Source organism: Mycteria americana, chromosome 5 (assembly GCF_035582795.1).
Source record: "Mycteria americana isolate JAX WOST 10 ecotype Jacksonville Zoo and Gardens chromosome 5, USCA_MyAme_1.0, whole genome shotgun sequence".
NCBI classification, from domain to species: Eukaryota; Metazoa; Chordata; class Aves; order Ciconiiformes; family Ciconiidae; genus Mycteria; species Mycteria americana.
The window spans coordinates 32,575,239-32,598,147 of NC_134369.1; the positions used below are offsets into that span (position 1 = coordinate 32,575,239).

At 39.9% G+C, this 22,909-nt stretch overlaps 2 protein-coding genes across 2 annotated transcripts in view; one reads left to right on the forward strand and one right to left on the reverse strand.

The window, feature by feature from the left end:
• CAPN3 (calpain 3) overlaps positions 1 to 22,909 on the forward strand; it is a 233,842-nt gene that overhangs the window by 3,127 nt on the left and 207,806 nt on the right. The window lies entirely within an intron of this gene.
• Positions 3,107 to 22,909, reverse strand: part of LOC142410370 (cytosolic phospholipase A2 epsilon-like) — a 33,405-nt gene continuing 13,602 nt past the window's right edge. Inside the window, exons 7-21 of the mRNA XM_075502792.1 lie at positions 17,861 to 17,903; positions 17,192 to 17,255; positions 15,682 to 15,824; positions 15,436 to 15,525; positions 14,675 to 14,712; positions 12,871 to 13,006; positions 10,826 to 10,962; positions 9,386 to 9,608; positions 8,344 to 8,458; positions 7,405 to 7,542; positions 7,021 to 7,128; positions 6,055 to 6,246; positions 5,406 to 5,575; positions 4,200 to 4,386; positions 3,107 to 3,315 (exon numbers count right to left, since the gene is read on the reverse strand). Of these exons, the coding sequence (XP_075358907.1) occupies positions 3,107 to 3,315; positions 4,200 to 4,386; positions 5,406 to 5,575; positions 6,055 to 6,246; positions 7,021 to 7,128; positions 7,405 to 7,542; positions 8,344 to 8,458; positions 9,386 to 9,608; positions 10,826 to 10,962; positions 12,871 to 13,006; positions 14,675 to 14,712; positions 15,436 to 15,525; positions 15,682 to 15,824; positions 17,192 to 17,255; positions 17,861 to 17,903 (1,993 nt within the window). The remainder of the gene's footprint in view (positions 3,316 to 4,199; positions 4,387 to 5,405; positions 5,576 to 6,054; positions 6,247 to 7,020; positions 7,129 to 7,404; positions 7,543 to 8,343; positions 8,459 to 9,385; positions 9,609 to 10,825; positions 10,963 to 12,870; positions 13,007 to 14,674; positions 14,713 to 15,435; positions 15,526 to 15,681; positions 15,825 to 17,191; positions 17,256 to 17,860; positions 17,904 to 22,909) is intronic.

The window sequence follows — 22,909 nt, forward strand, 5'->3', positions numbered from 1 at the left end:
CAGAAGGATGGTCTTCGTAGCCGTAGTTAGAGGGACATCGAGACGTGAAAGGGATCTTCCCTTCACAGTTACGGGCACTGAGCAAATGTTTTGTACTTTTAAGCATCCCCGTCCCTTCCTGAGGAGGCCACAGTGCTTTTGCACGCTGGAGGGCTGTCAAACCGCAGCCCTTTGTGTGGAGGTGGCTGACACCTGCCAGGGCCATCTGACTGCCCAGGAGTGGACAACAGGGACTTCTTTGGCCAAGGACATCCGAACAAACCAATGTGCATACAAAAGACTTCTTGTAGCTTTTTGTTGCTTATAGGGAGTAGGTGGGTCTTTGCTTAAAGACACATTTGAAATCATTTTTTTTTATCCCTGTCTCACATTTTGCTCGACTCAGGCAGTAAGCTGACTTTCAGCCAAGCAGATATTGCAGTGACAAATATTGCATGAAACAATTCCCAAAGCACCTGTTGAAACTGTAAGGGAGTTTCCCTTGTAAAGGCAAAGCTTTAAAAGCTCACTCACTTTCTCAGAAATGTTGTTGCTTTGTGCATCTGAATTAAAGTGCTTCAGTGAATGATCTCCAAGAGGATACATTTGGGAGGGTGAAATTAATGTTGAAATTAATGTTAATTATTCCTTATGTTCTCATGTATTCTTTATGTCCTCACATTTACAAGGCTTCACGGTGCAGGGCACTGCACATCATGTGAGGTGGTCCCTGTCTCAGTGAGGGAGTACATGAAGTGAGTACACAAGAAGTAAAAAAATGGGAATTTTTTTTTTTTTTAAAAACATCATCCTTGCTGTTATGAAATTTAACAAAAAAATCAAATTCAAAATAATCTCATTTCATTTTGCAATGAATTGAGAACTGATTGACAAAGGTAACTTCACAGACATGATATAATTTGAATTTCATAAAACACTTGGCATTTTAAGACATTCTAACTTAAGAACTAGATGCAACAAATGTCACCCAGACAAACTTTAGACACATTAAGGATCAATAACTAACAGATCACAAAAAGCAGTAGTTGAAGGTAACCCCAAAGGAAAATATTCCTAGAGAGATTGCAAACAGTTCAGTTATCAGCTTATTGCATGTTTTTATCAATGATCTGGAAATTAAAAAAAAAAAAAAAATCGCTATGGGCGCCCTGTTTCAAAATGAGGATATTGAAATATTGGGGAAGCTGAAGGAAAGAGCTGCAGAATGATCTTGAGAGTAGGAGGAACTCCCTCAGAGAGGGAAAGGCAGGTTTCATATCAGCCAGTAGGACACAATGCAGAGATACCCCAAGGCTGACTTGGGATGCAGCACACCTATGTCAGCAGAGTAATTAGTCATGGTTAGAAGATGGGCTAATTAGCTCTGATGAAAAGCAAGGTTAATCAGGCTCCGGCTGTGTCATGCACCTATCTGGCTTTTTTATGTCCTGTTGTTGAGTAAGTTTCCCCTGTAGAACAGACTGAAACATCTTCCATCCTTCTCTGTTTCATTTCCAGCAAAAAGGTCTTAGAAACCATGGGAGTAAAACCAAAGATATCTCTGGAAGACCCAGAGGGATCCCATGAGCTGATATCCTAGTGTTCTGGAGCTGAACCACAATTACAGCTGCCTCACGTGTGGAGGGCATCTCCACATTTAAATCTAGATTTAAACATGCAATACTGTACCTGAAAACAGGGTTACACCCTGCCTTGGCAAGTGTTTAGGTGCATGAACGCAATTAACATGCTCATAGGTGAAAAACATGGCCCACTCCTCCTCTTCCACCACCCAAATTGCTCTAAGATGCACCACCAGCTGTTTTTTCCATAGAAGATAAATCTTTTTCTCCCATCCGTTTCCTAGAACTTTGTTCCATACAAACAAATTTGTCACTTCTGAGCATAATCAAGACTCTCCTGATCTCAACACCAATTTTGCCCTGGTGACTCAGTCTGAAGTTCATTGCAACAGTAGGAGTCTTCTGTTATCAAAAGGAAGATAATCCCAAGCATTTTCTGAGCTGCCGTGACCAGTTTCTTCGTATAGCACAGCTCCACGGTGCCGGGCTGTTATTGTGAAAGACTGAGCTTGTGATCTGCCTGTTGCAGAGCTGTGAGAAGAGAGCCTTTGGCTGCTATCTCCCCCCAGAAGACCTCTAGGATTTTTGATGATGAGGAACCACTCTCTCAGGACAATCCCTGCAAAAGACCATTTGCAGGAAAGTGTTGAACAGTTGCAAAAAATATGTCTGGAAGGGATCTCAAAAGGCCCTCTTGTATTGCCCTATTCTATGCAAACAGCTAGCAGCCGCTTCCCATCTTATGAAACTCAGGGAGAAATTGCAAGGTAATCTTTCAGGAACAGTCAAGGCAGGTGAAGATGAATGAGACAGGACAGGCAGCAGCAACTCCAAGAGAAAATGAAAGGAAAGTTGGGCAACGTGACCACTACTTAGGCTGAATATAGGTGGTTCTGTGAATAGCAGCTCAGAGGACTCATTTGACCACCTGAAACAAAGATGACCTAATCCAGGGATCTTTTTTGTTGATGGTGAAAACTGTATAGATTTTTACAACACTGATAGTAGCTTAAGAAACTTATTTTCAAAGATTAGTGAAGAAAGCCAGTTAAATAAAAACCTCATAGGGGACAGACAATCAAATCAGAGACGACAACCTTCAATAATTAAGATAAGCAAGAGCAACACAATGGATTAGCTATTTACCAGAGAAATTCCAGTTCAAGGGATTGCTGTTCTGCCAGACAGAAAAAAACCCATATAAATACTGGTTTGATTCACATTTTAATGTGCTACATATTTCATTATTATCTTACACAACACTGTATTAATTTATATGGAATATATATATCAATTGGTAAAGTAACAAGGTAACAAAACTAAACACAAATCTGCTGCTTTGAAGTTTGTTTTGGATTAAACCACTGGTAAATTCCAATCTGTTCGTCTGAACGGTCATGTGAATAGGATGGAGTCCAGCACGTCCTCAGGATGATGTGATTTCTACTGCAAGTATCACTGGCAAGCATCAACCATCTTGATCTCACCAGGTAACAGACAACCCAAGAAATGTCACATGGAAGGTTGAAGCTAGTGAGTGGTGGCTAATAATTCCGCTGCTTCCTCCGTGCCACTGCCAAGCGCAAGGCTTGAATAATCAACTTCTCATTATTCAGGATGTTGTAATCAGTCAGTTTCACCAGTTTGTCAAAATTCTCTTCACTGAAACACACTTCCCTTGTTGTAAATGGGGAGAGGATGCTGGAGACATCAACTTTGCCTTCAGCCATGTCTTCAGGACTCCTTTCCACACCTGAGGGACAAACCACAAGGAGATGTACCAATAAGGTTTTATTGCAGTATGTGGCTCATATCAGTCATTTAAGTAATTATAGGTAGAAAAGGGAGATTTGGAGGGAAAGATATAATTTGCCAGAGGGATGTGAAAGTAGTCTTGTAGCACTGTATTCTTCAGCCTCTGGATCAAACCTCTGTCCAAAAATGATGTAAACCCAAACAGCTGGGAATGAGAAGAACATTGTTCAGCAGCAGCAGCGCTTGTAGACCACTTCTTGGACAACATAAAGTCTTTGTTACCTAAACTAGAAAAGTACAAGCAAAAGGAAAACAAGGTACTCTTGTACTGGATGAAATAACAACCCTCTCACTGAAAGTTCAGGATAAATGATGGCACTCAGAGGATATAGTTCATATTAAAAAAAAAAAAAAAGATCTCTGTCCACTCAGTCCTCAATCTGGGAGGTTACTTTTAAATATGTGAACAAAACCCAGATGAATGCGCTATCACCAGATCGGGCTATCACCTCCAGAAGGTTTTGCCTCCATCTTTGTTTGCAAGCAGCAGCGCATAACAAGTCCATGTCTGTAGAGTAAAACAGCTTGTGTTGAGTACCTACCACCCATGCTGTACGTATTTTGGAAGTTTTACCTTCATACTATGTCTAGTAAGTCCTGTGGAGTAAATGCCTGTTTTCATCTCAAATGTATTAGGAAAGCTTCTGGATTTCTCACCGTTCAGATGCACTGACACAGGCCAGTTATTTTTGTCAGTGATGAGACTGATAACGCCAGCATTGGCAAGAAGGTCAGAGATGACAGTGAGACGTTAGATATGAAATGGAGAGGACACACTAGGCACGTGACTTTTTATTAAATTGCTAGCCACAGATGACTCACCAGGAGCTTTATATTTCTTGAAGGTGTCATTTACTAGGGGGAAAAAAAGCACTGTAGGAGCTTGTGGACTGTCAGCATCTTCAAACACATAGCACTCCTTCAAGTTCTCCCTGTCTTCCTCGCTTATTTCAATTTTGGGAAACGGAATTCCTTGCCCCGAGATGTACTTTGCAATCTGATCCAGAGGCTGGATGAATGAATAAAAATAAATAAAATTAATACAAAGAATCAAAACTCAAAAAAGATCCAGAGACCTAGATTTTTTAAACTCCAGCAGCTAACATGAATATTCTAAGGTTTGAATCTTCCTCTGGGAAGATGTTAAGTTTCAGATGGAAACAGCCATCTGAAACACCACACCAGACATTGCAGCTTATCTTATTTTCTGCATCGCTTTAGGCAAAACAAGAAAACAGTCACTTTCTTTGAGCTTGCAAATGGAGCCAAAAGCCACAGGACCGATTTTATCATTCCAGTGAAACAGGTTCAGAAGGGGAAGGCAAAGAAACTGCAAGAATGGAGAAGGAACACATCAGTCCAGTTATTCTGCATCATTGTCTTGACTTCTTCATTATTTACCACTTCCTCAGTCTTTCTGTCCTCTGCATAGTTTGTGATCATTTGATAATGACTCCCTATTAACAAATACATTTATCAACATACCTTATGACCTCATGAAAAAAAAACTTTAACAACTATATTTACTATAAGCCTATGTTTATTTTTATATTATCATTATATATGCAACACTAATTGTATTATTTTTCATTATTAATCAAGTCCAGCATCAGCCAGTACATTTCCCTAAGACTGATATGAGATAAAGAGGTGCAGAGACACATAGGTTTTCCCATTTAACCTGTTAAAATATTGTCAGGACTTTCCATTGCCTCTGTAACTTGCTCAGTTCAAGGATAACCAAAATCAGTACCAGAGCTCCAGAGTGCTCTGCAGTCAGCTCTTCAAAAACTCTTGGATCCACCGCAGTGAAGACCTTGATGATTTTAAAATGCCTATATCCATCACTGTCTTCTAATATCCTTCTTAGTACTGAGAAATAAATCACCTAATAATCTAAATAATAAATCAGATAATAATCACCTAATTCCCATTCCAGTACTGGAAAGCTAGTTGGTTTAATTGACGAGTGCTAGAGACCAAAAGACCATGAAGGAAAAAGATCTCAAATACCATGGCTTTTCTTACCAGTGTCTGGGACCCTCCACTGTAATTTAAATGCAGGATGACATCCACCTCCCTCTTCGATCTCAAAAGTGGTGGGTAGCTGGTATTGATGAAAAAACCAGTATCAACCAGGGAGAGCTCATCGTCTGCTGTTTCCATCAGTTTATTTGGGAAGGAGTCTATCACTGTGTCTGAAACACAAACATTTCTCATTACAACAAATAAAAAACAAGATTGCCTGCTCCTCTGCAGAAAGTTAAAGAGGGAAGAATGGAGAATTTTGCCTCCCAGTTTCCCTGCCTTCCTTTGACTCACTAGCAGCATGGATTTACAGGAGTAAGTGACACACTACAGCTTTTTCCTTCCTTTCTTCCTGGACACCTCAAGCAGCTTTGGCCCTAAAGGGGAGATCCCTCCTGCCTCCTCAGGCTGAGCTCACCTTGTCCACTGGAACAAAATCCCTAGACCACCAAATTCAATTTCACCCCTCAACCCCCCCCCAAAATGAAATGCTGTTCAAATCTGGCTTCCCTGTCTTCCATTTGTGGAAGGGAGAAGTGGAATTTCAGAAGAAGTCAGTCTTGTCTCCTCCATGTTGGAAATCCTAAATGAATTTCCAAACCTAAAGTTCCTCCAAATGTTACTGAAAAAACATGCTGTGTTACTGTGCCTTTCCAGGTAGAAAATCCTTCACTCTCCAGGTACTTGCTGTGCATCTGGAAGCCTCTGATAAAATTGGGATACTGTGCAATGGTTGGGCGTCCTGTTAAGACATCTCGCAGAGCAGAGGAGAGGGCACTTGAGGGAGTTAATAGACATGTGTCTACCTCATAGGGATTCATGGAGAGAAAAGGTTCTTCCTCTGCAAGAAGGAAAGAAGAAGTTCTGAGTTTAGGACAGTTTTCTGAAATGATCAATATTTTTAAAAATGGAGTAACTAATAAGCACAGTTGTCACCATCCCCCACCCCAAAGGTAAATCAAACATAGTTATAAGCCCTTAAGGTCTATGCTACCAAATAACACTCAGCATTAGTCAGTGAATTAAATGACAGCTACCTGCAGGCAGCAAGCTGCCAGGCAGTAAGCACCACTCTAGGCTTCCTCTGTTGCCGCATGTGGTGGAGAGGAGAGCCGAGTCCCAAAAACATACAGGAGGACAACACTGGCCTTTGAACAGGACACCTTCAGAATGCATGTGAATATCAGTTAGCTAAGTTAGGAGGCCAGTCACTCCAGGTTCTCTGTGCAGCTAACAGCAAGAGCGAGCTTTCTCCATGGGCAGTTTAGTGGAGACAACAGCCCTCTGCAAGAGTGGTTTTCTCTACTGACAGCATTAGTTGCCAAGGAGAACCATATCCTTAACAATCTTAAGATGTGTTCTCAACACAACATGATTTTTACATGTCTGCTGGAGACTGCTGGTTTTGTGTCTGTATGTCCTTTAGAAAAAGGCACAGCTTTGCCAAAGCTTTAGTTCTTCTAAATCAGGCAGAAAAAATTCTTAGCTGACATGTCTGCTTTGCTTTCCTCATCTCTCTCTCTGATTTTGACAGCATCTCTTTAGGCATTAGGCCTCTGCACAGAATATAAGCAATATATACTCGTGGTAAAAAAAAACTGCAAAAATATCTCACCAATATCTTTTACTCTGTCTCTGGTCCATCTATACCAGAAGTCCTCTGAATCAGTAGCCAAATTCCAGACATACATCACATCTATGGAAAAGATACTACTCCACATGCCTGTGATGTGAAAGAGAGAACAGAAACTGATTGATAGAGTAGTCTTGGAAGAATTTTAATTGATACATGCATTCAGTCCTTCCCCTTGGATACTTCCTTTCTGTCTGTCTGGATATCTTTGTGGGCATACTTCCTAAGTATGTCCTTGCTAATGCAAACTCACACCTGCTCAACCTGTTTGCTGGTGTCTTCCCAGTGCTGTCCACCACAGACCACGTGCTTACTCGTGCCAGCTACCTCTCAAGTAGGCCACCTTTCCCTCTAGGTCATAGTCACCTTGCATATAGCAGATCCGAGTCTCTGAGAGCCTCTTCACCATCCTTCCCATAAAGAATTCACTTCCAAAATGTTCTGCGCGAATAGATGCTCCGTACTTCAGGAGACCGACTTCATAAGGAGTGAACTCCAGCCACTCTATGGCAACAGCAGCCAGATCATGAAAAGGCAATAATATGTTAACTATTGCTAAACAGAAGAGTACTAGAGAGCAGGAACAAATAATGAGAAAGACACTGGCTAGTTCATAATATGCCGTTCACCAGCTACAGCTATATCTATATTGCCTGCAGTACTAATGCCATAAGGTCACATCAAGGGAGGCCGGTCTCAGGCTGTGATACAACAATCTCCATCAGAAAAGCCCTGGTCTGGATGAAACCATAAGCGTCCCCTGCAGTTAATCTTACCCAAAAGTATGTATTGCTCATGTGTAACTTGTTCCCTTTAGGGCACCAGTGACAGAGAGCTTAGCATTCACTTGGTGTCAGGTACTCAGCTGCTCATATTAAACAAATACTGTGAAAATTAATGCTAGAGGAAACAGTGATTTTTCCTGCCACTGGACCCAAAAATTCAAAGTTTTCCCTTTAATTGTTCAAAATAAGGCCACGTGGGACCACCATGAGAATTCATTTCATTGCAAGGTTTTTGTGACCAGGATAAATTGTGAGTTTGGCATCTTCTGTGGTATAGCTATATTTTCTCTTCTGGCAACATGAATTTGAGAATTTGAGAGAACTCAAATTCTAAGGACTAAACACCTTTGAATTTTTTATTTTTAAGTGTTAGTCACTATTATCTGAAATTTTAAAAGGGTTTTTTTTGCAATTAGAATGAAAGGACTATTGTATTATTAAAGCTGATTACATACATTTAGTCTTAATTTGGATTACTTAAATTATAAAGATTTTAAGAAATCTAAATCATAACCATTACCTCTGAATGCCTGAGCACTATAGCTGGACTTGAGGTTGATGGCCACATAGATGGGCAACGGGTTCTGACCGTTATCCACTGCCTGCCGTTGGTCCGAGAGTCTATGCTCGTCTTTCTGGTTTTGATTAAAAATGGTTAATGGAATGAGGTGAAAAACAACTTGCACTTGAAATATTATAATGTGAATTATCAGCTTTATCCAGGTTCTCCTTCCCATTCTCCGCTCACTGGATTGTTCAGAAATAATCTGCCATGGAACATTCCAAACTTGGCAAGTACCCCATAAGAAGCAGCTACACCCTATATGGGTTCTCGGATTTTGAGATATGCAGAGAGGTTGATTGTAGATTCAGCAAGGAAAAAAACATTCCCAGGAAGAAATATGTGGCTAAGTGGAAAGTAAGGTACTTTCCTTGGCTGGATCTCAGCGGACAGAGTTGATCATATTTTAAGATTTTTTGCAAGTATATTCATATGCAAGAATATATTCTATTGCACATGACAATTTAAATCTTCCTTGTATAAACACAAACCAGAAGGAAACTACTTAAGTGATACTATTTTTAAAGTACCAAAATTTCTATCGCTCTTTCTTAAAACTTGATAACATATTTAAAGAATGGTCTTTCCCACTATTTGAATCATCTCCCTATGCAGTCTATAACTAAGTCACTTTATAAATGCATATCTTCATTTATGCTGGCGAAGTAACTTATTTCAAATTTTTAAGTGCCTCTTCTAGTCAGAATATGTAATGTCCAAAGTGATTAGTTTATATTTCAAAATAATTTTTTCCTCAGGATTTTTCTTTCTTTAAGAAGAAAGAACACCTTTGACTGCAATGCCATGGCTCCTTCAGTTCAAGGTCAACCTCACTTTAAAGCAAAAGTAGTGTTTAAATAATGGATCTGAATATACAGAATTTAGTCAACCACTAAACTAATTATTTGCATTAGTAGTACTGAATGGCATCCCAGAATTTATTTTCTTCTCCTTTATAGCTATAGAAGTTCATCAGGTTTCTGGAAAAAAGGAGTAATACCTTATCATGTAGCATGGATTCAATGACAAGCCCCCAAAGGTCTATGAAAGAAGTGTTATGTCCTTCTTTAGTCCTCTCCATCAGGTCATTATAATAGTACTTCAGACAATCCAAAGAAAAACAGCAGATCTTGGATTTGGTTACTTGCTTGCGAGCTTCCTTGATTGCATCCTCCAGATATTTTTGTGACCAATTAGCATCTTCATATAAGTTTGCCATTGTCCTGAAGAAACATTAGAAGAAAATAATGAAAGAAGAGTAATGCTGTGATTTGGCTTCAGAGGACTGTTGTGCCACCTGTTTGCCTCTTTCTTAATTCTTAAGGGGTTCACAACTAAAAATTAAACACATCTAAAATACTCTCATTTCAAGAGCAAACAAAACCTCCACGCTTTCCTGGTTTTGATGATAAAAGTTTATGTGGGCTCAAAAACGATCTGAGAAATTCAAGGGAGGAAAAAAAACCCCACTCAAGGCTATTAAATACAAAGACTCTACAAGTCCTCAGAAAATCCAGTTCTTGGAAGGTGGGGAGTATCCTAGGGAGCAGTCACTACTAGTTTGCTCTAGTCCTACATTTGTTCCCAAGTATCTGCTAACGGCTCCTGCCAGCAAGAGAACTGGGCAGTTCTTGGGTCTTGGGCGTGTCCTGGTACGGCCATTCTTACTTGTCTCCTTGAGGTCATAACACAGACAGGTACACTCAGATCTCCACATACGTGCAGAGAAGTTAAAAGAATTTTGGCAAATACTTAGACAAACCTGCCATTAAGGTTTGGACTTATATAAAGGACTGACACACAATTCAGTGCAAAAATCCTCTCCACTTCCAACCAGCTGTAGAGGAATGGAGCTACCTAGAGCCCACTTGATTAAATTTTAAGTATGACATCGTCTGCTGTATGCCCACTGGGAGAAGAGAGCACTGTATAATGAGCAACCACAGCAGCAGCCTCTCTGAGGTCAGTAACTTGGCGTCATTTGTTGGACCGTCTGTGACAGTATGAATTCCATAGCCCCAAATACACCTTTTACCAGAGGGAGATGCACTCTAAATCCAAAATGGAAGTGCGAATAACCAGCAAATGGCAGGCATAAATTCTTCTTCCCATCTTTCTTCAATTTCCAGTCTAAAGACAAATTCATTGCATTCAGTCTAAGGTATAATTGATAAAATATGAAAAGGTAATAGAGCATTTACATGAAAATATCAGGCATAGACTGTGTCAGTGTGGTGACAAAAGCAGCTGATGAATGTGACAATTGATCTCTCATTCAGTATGTTTTGTTTCTTTGCTCTAGGTGGACACAGAGGAGATTGTGGGGAAAATGGAAATGCTTTTGCTTTACTAAGTGCCATATAAGCTGATGGTGCTGTACAAACAGTCAACAGTATTGAGCAGAGAGTACAAACATAAACCTTGTTTGGGTCATTCTCACCATGTGGTACCCGATAAACCACCGATGTAGGAAATGCAGTCTAACAGGTTGAGTTTCTGGAGACCCAGCAGGCTGCCATACATCGCTGTCAGCGATCTCGTCCCTCCCCCAGTTGTCGTGATGGCCACCACCGGCACCTGTTCAACACAGCAAGGCAGAAGGAGAGAAAGCCATGTATGTATTAGAGACAAGCAATCCTCCTTGCTGCAGAAATCAGATAACAGGTTACAGGCATTGATACAAGCAGTGACGTTACTTCGTGCAAAAAGGATGTAATTGTTGCAAAAGGCTTCTGTTGCCATCGCCTGACTGATGGGAGAGGGAAGGCTTAAGTCTTACCCACTCAGATCAGGTGGGCAGGAGGCTGTTTACTTAATATGTAATTGGAAATCAACCTCATCACCCTGGAATTCTTCTCAAAGTGTATTATTAGAAGCCGTCATAGAAAATACAGGATTTACCATGCTGGAGGAGATTAGGGATCCATGATTCTGCTTCTAACAATGACCAGTGTCTCAGAAGAATGCACAGCACCCTGTAATCAGCCAGACCGCACAATAGCTGAAGCTTTCCTGGCCTCAGGCCATAAGTACTTTATGTCCTGAAGCACAATCATTGATAGGGCTTCCCCCCCTCCAAGGTGCAAGTATAATTGAAGAGACAGACTATTCTTCTCTTAATCTTTCCGTGATCTAGTACACCCTTTGCTTCCGTTAGCATCTGGAGTTGTGTGGATGCTTACATGCCCTATGGAAAATGTCTGTTTAAACCTTTCAAGTATTAGCTTCTAACTTCATCAGGCAATCTGCTGTTCTAACGTCAATGAACAGAGCTTGAAGAAAATTTTCTCCCATTCTATGAAATTAAAAAAAGAAAAAAAAAAGTTCTTCCTACCCTACACTTGATAAGAACTTAAAATCTAGGAAATTTTATAAAATAATGGGGAAAACCTGATCATCTTAACTAAAATTAGAGTAATTTCAAAAAGCTGTATTTTGGTTTTCACATTTTCTAACCTTTTTCATTATGAATTAAAATTCTAATGATAATTTTTTTGTTCAGTTCAAATGTAAGTCAGTTAACAAGGTAGAAGGGATTTTTTCCATAATTTTGAAGTTAAATACATGAATAGGAGAGCCAAAGTAATTAGACCTTTTCAAAAAACATCTTTGGTCTTACCACCTCAACCACTTTTCTATGTGTCAGGAAACTCTTAGCTGAGTAAAAATGCTCTTTCCAGCTTTCTTGAAAACTTTATTTCCTATATTATTTGGCTCTGAAATCCAAAATATGTGGTTTTTTTAATCTGTGCCCTATCCACAGCATTATTTCTTTTAATTGTCAGCTAAAGAGAATACTTGCTGTTGGCATATTTGTACTTTTCTGATTTTCAACAACCCAGCTAGGCATAAGCAGTTACAAAACTTATGACTGAATTATGGAGGCAGGAGCAAGGGCTACAGTGATAAAGCTACCCTTTTAATCAGCTATTTCATCTACACAACTCAACGATGCTGTAAGAGTCACGCTTCTTTTCCAGCTTGACAGTTGTACTCTAGTAGTCAGTTTTCCCAACAATACACCTTTTGTGCTGCAGAAACCAACTGAAGTATTTTTATTCAGATGTCCGTGTGAAAATTTTTGCTTCCTCCCCTCAAAATCCTGTACGAATGCCATGACCACGACCTTGTCTCTGTCACTGAGCTAAGGCACACTATTTCCCAGGCAGCATCCCCCAGCTGTTCCATGACTGCCCAATATAAATTTTCCTCCTGAGACCCATGAGCAATATCAAGAATAAACAGGAATGGGTTGAATTGAGGAGCTGTTGAGAAGTTTTTGGGGCTGTAAAACCATTATCCTGCCTTCCCCGCTCTGCTGCATGAACCAGCTACTGCTTCTCTTGCTCATCGCTTGCCCTAGGTGGCCAGGCCTGCCCCAGAACACCAGGATTAATTAAGCTGGTTTTTTATTTGTGGTTTCAATTTGTGAGCCAGGCCCCAATCCCTGGAGAGGGGTTGCTACCAGGGACTGTATTGGCTTGCCTCGTGCTCTTTCAGATCCTCCTCCAAATGAAGAATCTTTTTCAGAGCAGCAGCAACATATTTCTTCCTTTTCCGCAGGAAGTCCTGCTCTTCCATGCAGAGGCTAAACCCCAAGCGCACGTCCAGGTCTCCTGAGCTGGAATAGGCAATGGGACAAATCAGTGCACATGTCACGTATAGCTGATTTCAAGACCTGTAGACCAGGTAGTCAGTAAACTCCACAAATCATGTGTAAAACAAGCTGTTTCCAAGTCTGCATATTGATCAAGGAATAGAAGAAAAAGGAGCATTTCTATTGCCAGCAAGGAGTAGTAGTGAGGATGAAGAGGAGTTCCAAGGTGCTTTAGATTTCTTGTGGACACAGGCACAAAGACAAGACACACAAGCCAGGGAAAGATCACCAAAAGGGGTAATTTCAGGAGTAATTTTTTCTGTATCTGTTCCTTTTTGTCACCGTGACATACTGGAAAACTCAAGTGATGCCACCATCACCTGTTCTCAGGTTTTGACAGCTCACTAACAGTATTTAAAGTGAAGGTCCTAATGAGCTGTGTGATGGAGCTTGAACTGCAGAGCAAGCATCACCCCCTGCTCAGCCTCTGTCCTGTGAAATCCAGCCTTTCACCTGTGTGCCGAACAGATTTCTAGAAAAGCATTTGCAAGCTTCATCCTGCAAATATATAAGAATATCCATCATTTTTTCCACATAGGCAGCCACATTGAATTTTCTCCCTTGAGAAATGTGAAGCACAAGCCAAAATATTTGCAGAAAAAAAAAGGTACAAAACTAATCAAATGGCGGCTAATGTTTTGTGCCTTCAAAAACACAAATACGCTTTTTATGGAGAAGAGCATTCAATATTGACCAAATCTTCTGCGTCACATCACCCTCTGGTGGTTGCAAACTCTGTCCTGAATATTACTTTCACCAATATTTTACAAACATGAATGTTTCAAGGGTTAATGTTAGTAACCTCTGTTCTCCAGCAAATTTGATATATTACAGTGTAATTTTGAAAACAGAATAAGGCCAATTGATTGACCTTATAAAAACAAACAACTTCTTTAGCAGTAGATTAAAATTTCTCTTGCTCTCCCTATAAATCTGTATCTGTTCAATTTACATTTCAGTATCTTTTGTCATGGGCTGAGTTTGAGCAGGTAGCTCTTCTTCCTACGCTCTGAATTCATCTACACAAACTGCTCCCATGCTCTGAAAATCCACCTTGCTTCCCTTCTGTATATCACCCAATAGTAAGGATGCTGTGAATCATATGAAGTTTCCAGCTGTATCATAAAACCTCATTGTCTTCAATTTTACCTATCACTGGTGCAATTCTGTCCCTGCGAGTGGGCTGGCAGAGGTGCAGCTGGTCAGGTCTCAGCTCCCATTCTGCTCAGTGAAGGAGGAGAAGGGCCAGAAGCCAGGCTGCCCTATGTTCGTTTTGGTGACTTTGCAAAGTTAAAGAGGGATAGAGTTTATTTCAGTCATTATGCAGATCTGACTATTGGCATAAATGGGCAACAAAATTCATATGCAAGTAGTGCAGTCTTACTCATGTCTAAGAATAGTAGTCATAAAACAGGCTAATTTACTCTGAGGAAACCTACCAAGGCTCATAAATTCATATTGAACTGCATGATCCTGTAACTGCAGCAGACTTGCACTTACCTCAGGCACCACGTGAGTACAGGACAAAGCACTCACGCGGCATGTGTTCATCACTCCACCTATCACAGAAAAAAACCTAGATAACTAGTTTACAGTAATCCTGGGTGATAGGACAAAAAGAGGCTATCTTACCATTTTCTTGCTGTCAAGCACAAGTGAAAGGACTGGTCCTAGAAATCCAGAAAATAAAGCTAATTATCACCAAATTTTAAAACATTTCTTTCCTTCAAGCTCAGGCAATGCTCAGTCAGTAAGAGAGGAAGCTCTCAAATAATAATTCACATGGCTAAGGACATTCTTTTGGTACAATTAACCAAAGTCTCACTCCCTGGTCTGGAATCAAATTCTCTCTTATCTAACAAGCCTGTCTGTTTGGGCAGTTAGTGTGCCACAAGCTTGCGTGTTACACCAGCTCACAGCGTGCACACTTAGAAGGAGCAACAAGGGTGTGACAAGTTACCTTATGAAAAAAAAGAAAAAAAAATTACATACAACAGCATTCTCAATATCAATATTTAGACAAGTTGAGATCTGAATTAAGCTCATATTCTGGATTTTTTTTTTTTTTTTTAATTCCTATCTATTCTGGAATTACCCCAATACCCAAAAAGAAATTTTGGAATGCATGTGCATATGACGGTCATTTCTGTTCTTTGAAAGGACTTAATTCTAATTTTGGGACGCAGGTTTGCAATGATTTTCATATTATTATAATTATTGTTAACACCTGCTTCCTTAAAAGTGAGTATGGCAGTCTTAATTTTTTTAACATTTTCAATAAATAGCTGTACAATTTTACACAGTGATTTTGTTCACTTGGTAACTTTATTTCTAGCAGGACAATATTAAGCACATTTTGAAAATATTTATTTCAAAAGGTTCACTGCACTCACCTCTTCTACTGTTATTTCCTTCTGCAAAGGGAGTGAATTCAGAGGGAAAGAAAGGACCCCGGGTTTCTCTGTTTCATTTTTGTCTGCCAGCTGAAACAACGTGAAGAGTGGTAGGGATGCGCACATGAAAGGTTTGTCATCTCTAGAACTTCTCCTACTAACAGGGCTAGTTCAGTTCACTGGTTACACTAATTTCTTCTTCTAATTTCATTGAGGTTAATGATAACATACAGAAGGGGAACATACCTCTTCTGGCAATATGATATCCAGTCTTGTCTGGTCATTTATGACACAGTGAAATACGATGATCCTAAGGCTGGGGTCAGAGTCCAGTGAAATCTTCTGGCTTCCTTCATGGGATCCTTTCACTGTAAATGTAAGCTCCTGGTCTAAATGCAGAGGCAGGGAACAAAGAGAATTTTAACTATTCCAAGCAAACACACATAACTAATAAATAAAATCTGCTTCTACTCTGCATGCTTTTTGTCTGATTTTCCTTACACCACAATGATTAAGTAGACTTTGGGTGGCTGAATCAGGTTGAAAACTGATATAAAACATCTTGGTGGATCTGTATAAATCATTAATATACAGAAATCATATATTTTTTAAATACTGTAGCGTGCTATTTGGTAGGTGTTTTCCATGAGTAAATAAAACCAAGATTTAGATTTAAAGGAGTGTCAGTTTAATGGCATTTTGGATTATTCACATTGAATAAGAAAGTCATTTATTTGATGTCAGTCTCTTCCGGTTCATCGTGTACATTTTATTGTATGTTGTGTCTGCTACAACAGTCAAATGACCCAAACCCCAAAATCATGCAGACTACTTGACATGTGCCCTCATGTCACCAGAACTGAAACAACCTGTCAACCTAAAGGCTGTGTTCCTTGTACGGAAAAGCCTTTACATTTACAGAGAGATCATACGCTGTTCTCTTGCGAGATCAGGGCCAAGAGGCATATAATTTTAGGTCACTAACCTTTCCTCCCCATGTTACATTTCAGTCTGAAACTTCCTATAATGCAACTCAGCCATTGCTACCATTTTCTCCATAAAGGTCAATTTTCTGTTCATGAATTATCTCGAAACAGACGTAATTTTTTGAGATTTGCCCCATGAGCAGCTTTACACAAGCTACTGTTTATTTGAATGAACTTAAAGACTAGTAAAGAGTCCTGCTACATTTATTAGAGCTACATTTTACAGGAAAAGTCCTGATTTGGTGGTGGTCTGCATTTTGTGCAGACCCCTTTGATACAATTTTACATTTAAACTTAAGAGCTTAAGTTTATTATTTTTGCTCAAGCAACCAAAAAAAAAAAAATCTCCTTCAGAACCCTGAACGTGCAGAAACTTTGTACATACTCAAACCCAGATTAAACATAGAGGATAAGATTTCTAAATATTAATTTAATTATACAATAATTTTAAAAGAAGATCCAACTTAGCTAAAAATTTTCATTTTGAACAAGCAATAAACTAAGACAACTAATATAATTCTTTCCAAATTTTTAATTCTAGTATATATGGCTCTATTTCTGCATCAATTTAAGATTTGCCTCAGAACTAAATACTTGACTAACTTGAATTTTGACAGAAACCATCTTTCTGCAAGGTGGGGCATGGTGAAACTAAGTATTATGTGACACAGCTAGAGTAACATGCACAACAGATTATTAATTTTTCAACATCTGTTACAATGACTGAATCACAACACAAAAACAATAGGTTAATGAAGCAATAACCTCACTTGTGGATTGCTGGTTCAGCTTCCCTGTATCCACTCTAACCTCCAAACAGGAAACCTCACGTGCCTGCAGCAAGAGAGGATAAACGACGATTGAGAGAAGTGTAAATGTCATTGCAAGTGACTCATACTGTTCTCAACCAACCTCTCTAGCTGATCAGTGAGCAACACAATTATTATCTATTACTATGTCTTCAGATAACATGAGGGCAATAGTGACATGGTATTTTTTCTAAGTTTGAAAATAGAGGAACAACTCATGAGCTGCTTGAACTTGGAAAGACAGTTAAGTAAAGAAGATGAGACCTATTCAGAATAATAGGCATATTGAGATGTGGGACCCTTCTTATGAGCACTTTATCACTTTCTTTATTAACGCCTGGTAGTTCTGGGTGTAATGTGGGAATAAGGGGTAGGAAATTCAAGTTTAGAGAAGAAAGTAGGTGACACATGCATGCTGACAGCAGCCTCACAGCATGCCTTTGCAGAAGGTGGCACCGCACTGGAGTGATGGGAAAACAGTGATCCTTCGTGCCAACAACAGATCCTTTTTCTCAGTAGGACAGTGTGGCTGATAGTACTGGCTTTGGGACACAGTTCAAAGTTTCCAGAGTTAAAAATATGAACACTTGTTCTGTAGGCACAGGAAAGATTGTAAGAAATATACATTACCACTAGTACTCCATTAGTAATAATGCCATCAGGATAGTCCAGACTGAAAAATAAAATGGAAAATATAATGTCATGGGTGGGACAACTCAGATAAATATTTAAGTCTATGAGTTAACACATTACTCATTTTTCCCCCACCAACTTTGACATTTCTGGCTTTAACATTCTCACTCAAAAACACTTTAAAGCTTTTATCAAGCATAGTTCTAGATGATGAGCTGAGTTGCAAGTTTTTCCATCTGCCCTTGATAGAATATGAAGCTAGGTTTTTATTCCTGTGGTTTTTCATACTTGCTTGAGTAAACCATGTAATGAATTCTGGTACATGACATACTGAGTTTGAGGAGAGCTGGCGGCTCTTACATCCATCTTGATTGTTTTGATCATTACACAGTTTGGCCCAAGGTTTTGTACTTGAAAAACTAATACACTTGTCTAGATTTCCACAATTTTCCAAAAATTACCGTAACAGTGGAAGAAATTGTACTCACCTCTATAAAGTGATTTGCAAAACGCACATGAGATTTTACTATGTCACTATATGTGTTTCCACTTATCCATCTAGGGGCAGAAGTGGGTTCATATACTGCAGATGCCAATTTTTATATTCTTAAATATTTTTCCCTCAGAAAAATCAGGCAATGTCTCATTAAGGATATCTTATAATTTACCGTTTTATTAAATTGCAGATGTAAATTCATATAGTATCTTAATAACCCAGATGAGTCCAAAGGGAATACATAATAAAATTATAAGGATTGAGTACCAACTCCTCAACCTGCTGCAGACAGTATGAGCTGTTTATTCAGACTTTACAAGCTATGGATTATACACTCTGTAGTCTCACATAGTTATATAGTTGAGATATGTATTTCATCTCAGCTGAAACCAGGCAATATGCTTCCTTTAAAATCAGATGAATGACATTGTTGTTATCCATTTTAAGAGAAGGTTCATCACAACTATTAGATTTCAGTATAAACACACATGAAAATAACCTTGTAAAATTTCCCGTAACAAAGAATTCTCCCAAAATTTCAAAGCTCATAAACAATTTAAAGTTTAATTTCCAAGTCAGTATTTTCTTTTAAAAGAAAAATATGAATTGGCTAAATACAGTGCAGAACACTCAGAAAAAACTTTCCAGTAAAAAACAAACAAAACAGAACCAAACAAAACACAACAACACACACACCACCACCACCACCCCCAGTTATACACTGGAAAAAAGAATTTTATTTAAGAATTTTGTAGGATCTTTTTTTGAAAGTGTATTTTAAAAGAGCTCAAAGAACAATGATTAGGAATGGGCAAAGAATACTCAGTGTTTCTACCTGCGTGCAGGGAAATGGGTTTAAGTACCACTCAAGTTTTGTTTCAGACACAAACTTTTACACTTAATTACTATTTTGTAGTCAAATAGTTGTAACATTACATGACATATGGTGTCACTGTCCTCAAATACTTCATTAAAAAAATTAAGGAAAGCAGAGAAACAGCATGGTGGATATTAAAAGATCTCAGCCTACGTAGCCTGGTGAAATGAAGGTGGAAAGACAGGAAGAGATGTCTCTTCAGTAGAGTGTACTATTATTTGAGGTATTGGTATCAACAAAGTATAAAGTTAGACTGATAGTTAGGAGGTCCAAGGCATGACCTTCAAACACAGTGGAAGAATCTGCACTGTTGGACAGAACAGCTTGGAAGGCTCCTGGGAAGAACCAGGACAACACTGGCATTAAGCACCAACAGCTGAGATGTCCCTCTTGGGGTGTCACCTTTGCGGTCACTGCTGTAAGGAAGCCCAGCTGCTGTCACTTGTTGGTTACTCTCCACACTGCACTTCCAACTTTTATATCCCAAATTTCAAGGCTTCTGCTGGTCACAGCGTAAGACAGATGTTTTTAATTTTTTTTTTTTAACCTGGTGATCCATACACTTGTTTTAAGAAGAGCAAAGGCACTCACCTTTCTCTGAAGCTTTGGAGATAAGCTGTGGCTAGAAACGCAGAAGAGCTCTTACTATTCATGTTGGCAGGGACCTTTGAATATTTTGCCTATCTTTGGAGCACTGAATAACGTCCACTTCTCAGGACTAGCTGGTAATTTCCCTAACAACCAACCTGCTATTACACAGCCCTCGTTACACATAGTAACACTCCTGTCCTCTCCTCCATCACAGTTTGTGATTTGTGGCCTTTTTTAATGCAGACCTTAGTTTTACTATGAGAATTGGAAGCATATTATGGCCTGTGGCAGGGGAAGCCAGGAACAGAGGTCCTCCTCCACTAAATGTCTGTTGAAGGGGTGCCTAAGACTGCAGTGGACTCTGTGAGCCCGGGGATTACTTCCCAACACCTGGCACACATCAAACTGCCACTTTCTCCTTTTTAGATCGTGCCTGACTTACAATGAAATGGGTAATACTGTGTGGGAAGTTACAGTCACACAGATTGTCATATTACAGTTCGCGTTTAGAGTAGACTACTCTGCTCCATTTCACCAGAGAATCTGGATTTTTTTGATACCTATCTACAAAATTTTAATTCTTTCATGTCAGATCCAGCTTTCCCTTCTTTTAGTAGCTTCTACATAGTGCAGGCTACTTTTCTGAGCTCTCTGATGACCCAAGAGAAGCATGGGGGGTGGTACTATTTCAATAAAGAAAACTGTATTCACCTCAAAGATTCTTTGGCTGTCATCTTTCTCGACTTGAAACTTTTGCCTTCAGTGTTCCTTGAGGCCCTGTGACTTCCTGCCACAAACAAAAATACAAACAGTCATTTGGCCCCCAATGGATGGAGACTCAGCCTACTCTGAGAGTTTCCTCAGCAGTGCCCAAACCAAATGGCTAGCATGATCTGCTGGTCCCCACACACATCGGGGAAAATTATCAAAACAACACAGCAGAACTACAGAAAGAAAAAATACTTTATTTTCTAAAAATCATGCTTTTACCATATTTCAATAATTAATATTTAACTTGTACACAATTTTTTGTACACCTATTTACATTTATTTGTGTTAAGTGGGCTTTGTTTTAAACATTGTCTTTCACATTTGAAAAAAAAGGAAAGGGAGGGGGAGCTGAGATGAAAGGTTGTGTAAGAGTGGTCCTTCATTCTTCTAAGAATTGTTTGAGATGCACCTCCTCAACTTGGGACATCTGAAAGATAGAAAGAGGCCAAAAAGAAGATCAGCAGACCCAGCAAATACCCTGGGGCCCTCAGACCTTTCCTTGGAAACTCAAAGTACCTTTTAGTTCCTCAGAAGTCTCTTTGTGGCCGCTCAATATCAGGTGTGGGCTTCAGTAGAAGTCGGAGGGGAGGGGGATGTTGAGAGAGCGAAGCCACCTAGTCAAGCGGGACCCTGTCCCTGTAGCAGCTCGTAGAGGCTCATGCTGATGCTGGACCCTACCAGTGGAAATACAAGGGAGAAAGCCCACGTTACTGTTGATAATCACCAGAAAATAACACAAAAAGCACTAAAGTAGGCAAATCAGCAACCTGTGTACAACGACCTTACCTTTTCTGTCACTGCTGCTCGAGGGCAGCAGCTCTCACACCAGCTGGGCTTGTGTTATGGGCCCATAAAACACTGGGCGGGCGTTTGCAATCCCTTGGCTCGCTTGCTGGTGAAAAGGCACGTGGAGGAAGGAGCATGCCTTCCTCTCTGTGTCGTTAGGATCAAACTTTTGGCTCTCGGTGCCTGCCACGGGTAGTGGCAGCCGAGAAGTGAGCATGTGCAGGTACTGCAGGAGTGGCGTAAGAGTGAGACAAAACTAGAGAGGGTATTCATCTTGCAGTTGTGGAAACCAAGCTACCAAAATGAAGGTTTTCTTCCATTTTAAATAAAAGATAACGGGAACGAATGCGGGAGGCAATTTCCTACAGCCCACCAGTGTATCGTGAGGGAATTTTTACAATGTTCCTTGGTGAAAGTAATACAAACACAATTTTTGCAGTGAGGTCAATAGGCAAACAAAAATAGGAGTGACAAAGCCACTATTGTAGGTGCGACCCAGGAAACTTTCTTGGCCTGGGGTTGCACTTCATGCGTGATATTATTCATCTGAAATGCTGGAAAGAAAGAACAGGCTAATATAGTAAATCTTGCAATTGGTAAATTCTGGAATGAAATGGGGAAGGAATGAAAAACTAGTTCAGATAAATAGTGTCCGACAAAATGTGCTGGTGGGAATAATTATTTGTTTCAGAGATAAACTGCCATATTTACCCAAAAAAAAGTATGTTCTCATTGTTCCCATCACAATACTAGATTTGTAGAAACTGTCCCACATGGTTAGCTGTTGTTCTTGTTAGCACTATGGTTGGCTCTCCCGCTCTGAATATTCTCTCTTATCTGTCAACACTTCTCCCATCCAGCAATGCCAAAACCCTTGCCAAAACCTGCTGAGCTTGTTCAACACAGTTGAAGCAGGTTGGTTTGGTCCATAGCTTTCTGGTGACCCATCTTAGCTGCTTCAGTTCAGTCTTTCAGACCTTTTCAGAGCTCTTTCGTTTATCACAGGTAATGCGATCCATTGTCTCCAATTTTAGCACACGAACCCTGTCATTAATTACTCCCGATATCACACTTTTCTATGTTGAGGGGGGAAAAAAAAAACCCTCTCAATATCCTACCAAGATCATGATATTTAATCAATTTAGGTGTGTTTACACCTTTATTCCAGGCTTGACTGATGGGCAAAACAGTATTGACTGCCACGCATATGCAAGAAATGCAAATGAGGGATAGTAGGGGAAACGTTTATCCGCCTTCCGACAGGAAGTCCTTTTTCCCAGAGAAGCGATTTCCCTTTTCTCAGGCCTGCTGGGACCTCACAGGGACATTCCCTCCCTGACTGACTTATGATGCAGCAATTTCTTCCTTTGCGTGTGGAGTTCTTCAGGCCACAGCTATTACATTGGTCACCCAGATACCACACTATGAATGAAAAAAGTGGATCAGATGTGTTCTTGGTGTAGCAACTGAGCCATGACTGTGATTCTTTTTAAAACTTCTTCCTTGGCACTGCCCAGGTTCCTGT